General features: G+C 39.3%; 2 protein-coding genes across 2 annotated transcripts; both read right to left on the bottom strand.

Annotated features, from left to right (window-relative positions):
• Positions 1-1,477: 1,477 nt before the first annotated feature.
• Positions 1,478-7,318, bottom strand: LOC149212622 (uncharacterized). The gene is given in 4 exon segments (XM_089388758.1): positions 1,478-2,932; positions 3,843-4,921; positions 5,060-5,332; positions 5,472-7,318. Coding segments are annotated over 4 exon segments (4,248 nt in total). The 5' UTR covers positions 7,059-7,318; the 3' UTR covers positions 1,478-1,623.
• On the bottom strand, positions 3,199-3,855 carry LOC149212623 (uncharacterized). Its single transcript, XM_089391885.1, has one exon. It carries the CDS (start codon positions 3,788-3,790, stop codon positions 3,305-3,307), a length of 486 nt encoding a protein of 161 aa, XP_089248011.1. The 5' UTR covers positions 3,791-3,855; the 3' UTR covers positions 3,199-3,304.
• Positions 7,319-8,614: the final 1,296 nt, after the last annotated feature.

Raw genomic sequence — 8,614 nt, 5'->3', positions numbered from 1 at the left:
TTGTTGATTCCACTCCTTAACTATAAATAGGAGGTTGAGTAATGTCATAGTAGCCCTAAGCTCATGTTTACCCCAGGGGGGCAGTGAAATTGGGTAAATGTGGGAGGGGTGATTACAATGTATAATTTCTTACTAGTGGTTAACACATTAATATGCTTTAGGTAATGTCTAAGTCGTTATAGGGTTTTAGTCACAAATCAATTAAAGGTAAAAACACACGAGTTCTAAATCATAAGTTGATAGAAATAGAGTCACAAAGAGAAAAAGATGTGTTTTTAACATGTCCAACCATAAAGGTTTAGATAGAGAGAATATAAAACAAAGATCTCATTTCTCTATCTTCAATTGGATCTAAGCACCTAAGAATCCAAAAGAAAACATCACATAAACTTGAAATTTCGAATGTTTTGAATCAAAACATAGAGAATAATGTAGTGTTCTAAAATATCAAATATAAACCTAAATGTTAAAGTTTTCATTTACTAATATTTTTCATCATATAAATATTTTATAATTTATCCATCTTTTATTAATTTTATAAAAAAAATCCTTCCAAATCTTCTTGAAATTATAAGAAGTAACATTTATTTATTTTTTTAATTAATATTGAAATCATACTAGACATGAAATGACATTTATTACATTTTTTCTATTTAAATAATTAAATAATTTTCAATTTAAATCTCCTATCCCATTATATAGGTAAAAGTAATACATCTAACAAAAATTAAAAAAGATTAATTAGAATATGTCATTATATAATTTAGGTATGATTTATTATATAAATGGTATTATTTATTTGCTATTTAATTTTTTTTAATATATTTAAAAAAATATAATTAAAAAAACATCTAAATTTTAAATATTACATAATTTATATTACAAAATTATTAATATAATTCAAATGAAGTATCAACCTTATAATATATTATGAGATATATGTTTTAATGTGTAACATAATCTTATCTTATGGTTACAATATGAAATTTAAAAACAATATGTTAAAAAAAATATTATATTTGTAATTCATAAACTAATATATGTAAGATTTAATTGTACATTGTAATAAAATAGCTAGATATAAATTGTTATCATTACAGTATAAGTGTTGATATTATCTATATTTTTTCAAATTTTTATTTATTTATTTTTTATTTATAATAATTCAAAAATAAATTTTATAAAAATAATCTAATCATTAATTTCAACCCATCAAAAAATAAAATTTTCAAATTATAAAAATTTTAAAAATAATTTTAATTTTTAAAAAATTAAAATATCATTTTAAAGCTTCGGTATTTGCTTTAACTCTTTTGTGTATTTGCGTCAAAATTCTTAATAATATTTATTTAATTTTATTTTGAATTTGAACTTTAGATGTGTATATAAAATTCACAAAAATTACAATCCTACCCGGTGGCCGTTCATGTCATCCACAACCATACAAGAAAACCACTTAAACCGACATACCACTTAAACCACTTAAACCGACATACCTTTATCTATAGGAAAAATATCCCCACATATAAAATGAATAATCACCGGGACTGTAAAGCAAAGATGCTAAAAAAACAAACTCTTTGTGATTCAAACGGGATTTAAAACAATTGAATAAATAATATTTCATACGATGAAGTCTTCCTTCAATCTTTGCTGCAATTCCTCCACAACGCCCCAATACCACCGCAGTTTTGGACATCCAGAGGCATAAAGTGTGTCCAACGACCCCAACTGTTCAACACCTGCCAGGTGTTCTAACTCAGAGCACTCCCTAACATCTAGTAGTTGAAGCTCTGTCAACTGCGCCAAACCCGGTATACTCTTCAGTTTGCAACACTTACGCGCAGCCAACCGCTCCAGAGATACCAGTGTTTCAATACATGGCAGCTCCTCCAATTCCATGCACCCGTCAATGTTCAGCGTTTGAAGCTCTGTCAAATGCTCCAACCCCTGTATGTTCTTAAGCTTGACACAATTAAATGCCCACACCTCCTGCAAAGATACCAGTCTTTCAATATTTGGCAGCTCCTCCAATTCTATGCACCCGTTAATGTTGAGCGTTTGAAGATTTGACAGCGGCTCCAAACCCTGTATTCTTTTCAGCTTGACACAATTAAATGCACACAACTCTTTCAAAGATACCAATCTCTCAATACTTGGCAACTCCTCCAGTTTTATGCACCCGCTGATGTTCAGTTTTTGAAGCTCTGTTAGCCGTTCCAACCCATGTATGCCCTTCAGCTTGACACAATTAAATGCAGACAATTCCTCTAAAGATACCAATGTCTCAAGACTTGGCAGCTCCTCCAATTCCATGCACCAGTTAATATTCAGCTTTCGAAGCTTTGTCGAATGCTCTAACCCCTGTAAGCTCTTTAACTTGAGACAATTAAATGCACACAGGTCCTCCAAAGATACGCAGGTTTCAAAACTTGGCAGCTCCTCTAATTCCATGCACCAGCTAGTGTTCAACATTTGAAGTTTTGAAACACCAGAAAACCCTCCTATTTTCTTCAATGCGCCGCAACCCTCCAACTTTAGGGTTCTCAGGCTTGTTGGAAATGCTCCAACCTCCACCAGACCATTACAATCCTTAATTTCGACATCTTGAAGGTTCGTCCACCCGCAAAGTGATTCTGGTAGGCTCTGCAGCTGGGAGCAGTAGGACATGCGGAGAGTTTCGAGGCTCGTCAACCCGCCAAGTAATTCTGGTAGGCTCTGCAGCTGGGAGCAGCCGGACAAGTCGAGAGTTTCGAGGCTCCTCAACCCGCCAAGGGATTCTGGTCGGCTCGGCAGCTGGGAGCAGCCGTCCAAGTCGAGAGTTTTGAGGCTCGTCAACCCGCCAAGTGATTCTGGTAGGCTCTGCAGCTGGGAGCAGCCGTCTATGCGGAAATTTTTGAGGTTCGTCAACCCGCCAAGTGATTCTGGTAGGCTCTGTAGCTAGGAGCAGTAGTCCAAGAGAAGAGTTTGGAGGCTCGTCAACTCGCCAATTGATCCTGGTAGGCTCTGCAGCTGGGAACATTCAGTCAACTTGAGAGTTTGGAGGCTGGTCAACCTGCCAAGTGATTCTGGTAGGCTCTGTAGGTCGGAGCAGTGGAACAAGTCGAGAGTTTCGAGGCTCGTCAACCCGCCAAGTGATTCTGGTAGGCTCTGCAGCTGGGAGCAGGTGCTCAAGTTGAGAGTTTCGAGGCTCGTCAACCTGCCAAGTGATTCTGGTAGGCTCTGCAGCTGGGAGCAGTTGTCCATCCTGAGAGTTTCGAGGCTCGTCAACCCGCCAAGTGATTCTGGTAGGCACTGAGGATGGTCAACCTGCCAAGTGATTCTGGTAGGCTCTGCAGCTGGGAGCAGTTGTCCATCCTGAGAGTTCCAGGCTCGTCAACCCGCCAAGTGATTCTGGTAGGCTCTGCAGCTGGGAGCAGCCGTCCAAGTGGAGCTTTTTGAGGTTCGTCAACTTGCCAAGTGATTCTGGTAGGCTCTGCCGCTGGGAGCAGTTGTCCATCCTGAGAGTTTCCAGGCTCGTCAACCCGCCAAGTGATTCTGGTAGGCTCTGCAGCTGGAAGCAGTTGTCCAAGTCGAGCGTTTTGAGGATGGTCAACCTGCCAAGTGATTCTGGTAGGCTCTGCAGCTGGGAGCAGTTGTCCATCGTGAGAGTTTCCAGGCTCGTCAACCCGCCAAGTGATTCTGGTAGGCTCTGCAGCTGGGAACAGCGGTCCAACTCGAGCATTTTGAGGCTGGTCAACCTGCCAAGTGATTCTGGTAGGCTCTGCAGCTGGGAGCAGTTGTCCATCATGAGAGTTTCCAGGCTCGTCAACCCGCCAAGTGACTCTGGTAGGCTCTGCAGCTAGGAGCAGAGGTCCAAGTCGAGCATTTTGAGGCTGGTCAACCTGCCAAGTGATTCTGGTAGGCTCTGCAGCTGGGAGCAGTAGTCCATCCTGAGAGTTTCCAGGCTCGTCAACCCGCCAAGTGATTCTGGTAGGCTCTGCAGGTGGGAGCAGTAGGACAAGCGGAGAGTCTGGAGGCTCGTCAACCCGCCAAGTGATTCTGGTAGGCTCTGCAGCTGGGAGCAGCCGTCCAAGTGGAGCTTTTTGAGGTTCGTCAACTTGCCAAGTGATTCTGGTAGGCTCTGCAGCTGGGAGCAGCCGTCCAAGTGGAGCTTTTTGAGGTTCGTCAACTTGCCAAGTGATTCTGGTAGGCTCTGCAGCTGGGAGCAGTTGTCCATCCTTAGAGTTTCCAGGCTCGTCAACCCGCCAAGTGATTCTGGTAGGCTCTGCAGCTCGGAGCAGTTGTCCAAGTCGAGCGTTTTGAGGATGGTCAACCTGCCAAGTGATTCTGGTAGGCTCTGCAGCTGGCAGCAGTTGTCCAAGTCGAGCGTTTTGAGGATGGTCAACCTGCCAAGTGATTCTGGTAGGCTCTGCAGCTGGGAGCAGTTGTCCATCCTGAGAGTTTCCAGGCTCGTCAACCCGCCAAGTGATTCTGGTAGGCTCTGCAGTTGGGGGCAGCAGGACAAGTCGAGAGTCTGGAGGCTCGTCAACCCGCCAAGTGATTCTGGTAGGCTCTGCAGCTGGTAGCTTAAGTGCAAGACGAGAGTTTGGAGGTTCTTTAAATTGCCAAAGGAAGCTGGCAGCGACTTAATCTCTGAACAACCCACTAACTTCAAGTAATTCAAGGACTGCAGACGACAAAATTCATCTGGCAAGATATTCAGACCAACCGGTAACTTCAAGTAATTCAAGGAGTGCAGACGACAAAAGTAATTCAAGGAGTGCAGACGACAAAATTCATCTGGCAAGATATTCAGACTAACCGGTTTATAGCTGTTGTTGTGCAAGATAAATTTTTCGAGATAATTTAACCTCCCAATGGACTCTGGAATATTGAGAAGGCGACCATCAATTTCCAACTCCCTAATCTGCACAGGTGCCTGCAATTTCATATTATAAATTGGGCTTGACACTGGATGGCACAATTTCTGTAAATTGTGCTAGAACAAGTAAATTTTTATAATAAAGGTCAACTGAAAAATGTTAAACTTTAGGCGAAAACAAAATCACATAATTACCTGGCATTCGTCTGCCCAGATTGTTTCAAACTCCCCCTTTATTTGTAAAACTCTTAAATTTTTCATTAAAATCCATGAAGGCAGGGAGGAGTACGGACAGTTAATCCAGCGGAGCCATATTAGTTCTGGTGGCTGAGCAACATTCAATATGCTTTCCACACATTCACCTTCTGCAGCAAGAAGCTGCAACCTGCCTGTGAGTTCCACAAGGCTTTTGAAGTGTTGTGGAGACCATTCCGGGCCATTACTCGGAACAACGGTAACTCCACGTACCTAAAACACGATTGATCGATATTTATGCAAATTAGATGAAAAACTCAAAATTTACAGACAATTCACACCATAACGGCATTTCAAAATTTGATATCAGAACATTATTTTCAGTGTCACTCTAAAGCTTCAAAATACGTACAGGTGAGTGATGATAAAGAAGGTTGTCAGTTGGACGCCAAATACGACGCCAAGAGTCTGGAGGCTCTTTCTCCGCCAGGTCTCTCCCCATATCCCTAAGGTGGTCGTGCATTCTTATTTGATTTTTTTCGTCTAACTCCACAAGACACCTGTTTTGTAGATTCCGAAAACCCAGCTCTCCTTCCCAGCCAGATCCGTCCCATATCCTTATCGCTGTGTCTCTGTCTTTGTGTAGAAAGAAACAAGCAATGTCTAAGAATATGTGCTTCTCCTCTTCCTCCAGACCGTCATAGCTAATTCTGAGTCTGCTTTGGATATCCGTGGGAAGTGCTTTGGAGATTTTGCGGTATTGGGCATGCCAATACTTCAAATGTTTTTCACCATGCAGATGCGCCCCGAGCACTGTGAGAGATAGCGGCAATCCATCACAGGCTTCCAAAAACAGATTAACTACTTCTTCAAAATCCACATCTGGATAAGATTTGTCAAAGGCGTGAGAACAGAAGAGCTCTTTCGACTTTTGCGGATCCAGTCCTGTGAGCTTGTATATGCACGCCTCTACAATTCCCCCTCTTATAAGAACATCCATATTACGAGAGGTAACTAAAATCAAGCTACCGGATGGAAGGACATCCTTAGCTGGCGAAAGTAATGCATTCATTTGCTTAATATCATCTACATCATCTAAAATGATGATAGCTTTAGAAGCTTTGAGATACCTACTCAGCATCTCTATACCTTCATCGATGCTGTTTATCTGCCCATCCCATTCACCCAAGCCCTTAAGAAGCTGACTCTGCAAAGAAATTAAAGGTTTGTCTCTAACATCAAATAAAAAACAAGATCTATTGAAATGTGATCCCCGACGGTTAAATATTTCTTTTGCGAGGGTTGTTTTACCAACCCCTCCAAGTCCTACAATTCCTATAACTCCGGTCTGCTCGCTTTGCTGCTGCAAACACATTTCTCACCCATTATAAGATTCCAGGTCAAAACCGCTTATGTCTGCAACATTAAAAAGAGCGTCCCTCCACTCTTTAATAATACTGGGGTCATATCGCGGCTCTTTTTTACCAGTTTGACAGTGGATTGTTTTCTTTTCTCCAAGCTCGCGCAGGGATCGAGCATACACACCATTTTCGCCCCTCGTAGAGCAGAGCATGCGAAGACAACACGGTAGCATGCGAAAAACCCACGGGAGCATGCGCAAGACTCTAGCATACAGTCCAGTTTCGCGCTGCGTCCAACGAAGTTCTGATGGCTGCACATGGTAGAAAACAGGAATGATAGGTGCCTTCGACTTCAACATCAACACGAGTTCTTTCAAACACCACACCGATTCTGCATATCGGGGAGAGAAAATAGCAATGTGAACGGAGGCTGTTCGAATAGCGCCTTCGATTTGACAAGTTAGGCCATCTCCCTCTCGCAATTCTTCAATGTCCAAAAATGGTCTGAGACCGTGTTTGCAAAGGCGATTGTAGAGATCGGTGGCAAAGGGTTTCTTGCAATCTGGACCGCGATGATTAAGAAAAATATCAAAAACATTGTAGTTTTTGTTGGCATAAGAGGTGGATGAGGATGCCATACTATATTCACAGATTGAAATTACAAGATCGTCTGGTTGTTCTGAGGAGCAAAATGGCTACCAGAAGATGACCCAAGTTACCACTACTTCACTTAGCCTTTCTTGCGCTCTGTCTCCCAGCGGATGACCCCAAGTTACCACTAGTTCACTCGGCCTTGGTCGCTCTCTGTCTCTCAAAGTACTTGGTAAAACAAAACCGCTCTGAAATCCGGTAGGCTTCTAGGTTTTCTCAAGAAACGGAGTCCACCCTTAACATTGAATGAAATTTATGACCTCTTTCCTTTAATTTTTTTAATTTATATAAACGATGCGATGAAAGTGACGCCGACGCGTGCCAGCAATTTCCGCGTTGAGTGCACATGACCTATGGTTTGGTCTGCACGAACCTGACAACCACTGGCATGGTACGACATAATGGCGTGTCATAATTTCACATGAAACGTTATTCTCGATAAATTCTAAACTTGATTCTTTGGAGAAATTATTTTCTTAATCTTGATTATTTTGGGAAGTGACCGGGGAAGTGGTTTGAAATTCAATTTGAGATGTGTATTGGAATTATTTATTTAATTTTGATTCTTTTGAGAAAGTGGAAGGAAAATGATTAGGAAAGTGGTTTGGAATTTCCTTTTAATGAAGATTTAGTGCATTTTCACCTAGGCTTTATCTTTAGTGCACCGACTACGTTTAGTGGATGTCGCCTTCAAAAGTTGGATTCTTTTGGTCTCTGATTTTTTTTTTTTTTATGATATTATGGAGAAGAACTCTGGATTGAGTAGACACCACATATTTCAAAAGTTGGATTCTTTTGGTTTCCGAAACCTTTTTTTTCTCATATTATGGAGAACAACTCCCATGTATTGACATAAAGTTGAAAACCACTGTTTTAATAAGTATTTTGATGGGATATTTATTTGTAGGATGAGACTTAAATATTTTTGGATTTTTAAGTGGTTAAACTTCAATTTGAAATTAGCAAAAAAATATATACATATTAATTTTTTTTTTTACTTTGGCATGTGTAAGTGTTTGTTTGTATTTATCTGAATTTAAAATATGATTTTTTAAATAAATATAATTTATTTATTTATCTTTTAAATGTTAAATTTATTATTTATTATTTTATATGTAAAAATATGTTAATAATATAATATGTAAAGCTATTTAGTAAAAGTAAAAATATTTCTTATAAATCATTAAAAAATCATTTTAAGTGATATATTTTTTCTTAATAATTATTTTTACTATCTATTATATTTGAAAGATAAAGTAATGTTTCTACTTTAGTAATTATATTATTAAATTCTAATTAAATATTAAATCACTAACATGTAAATTATTATATTTGAAAGATAAAGTAATGTTTCTACTCTAGTAATTATATGACTAAATTCCAATTAAATATTAAATCAATAACATGTAAATGGATAGTTAGTTGTAAACACCCTTGTTCATCAATATTATTCATTTTAAATAATTAAGATAAAACCATAGTTTCAAAAAGTTTTATATTATCTTCAAATTTTTAATGTTTAAGTTTTTTCATAATACTTAAA

The sequence above is a fragment of the Pinus tabuliformis genome, chromosome 1_1 (genome assembly GCF_031772625.1).
Source record: "Pinus tabuliformis cultivar Carrire ecotype Pingquan chromosome 1_1, CPIR1, whole genome shotgun sequence".
NCBI lineage: Eukaryota > Viridiplantae > Streptophyta > Pinopsida > Pinales > Pinaceae > Pinus > Pinus tabuliformis.
The sequence above is the reverse complement of the archived record's forward strand: the minus strand, read 5'-3'. Positions and strand labels throughout refer to the sequence as shown.

Excerpts from the sequence above, each read along its gene's own strand:
- LOC149212623 (XM_089391885.1), bottom strand. The coding sequence starts at position 3,790 with ATGATGGACAACTGCTCCCAGCTGCAGAGCCTACCAGAATCACTTGGC.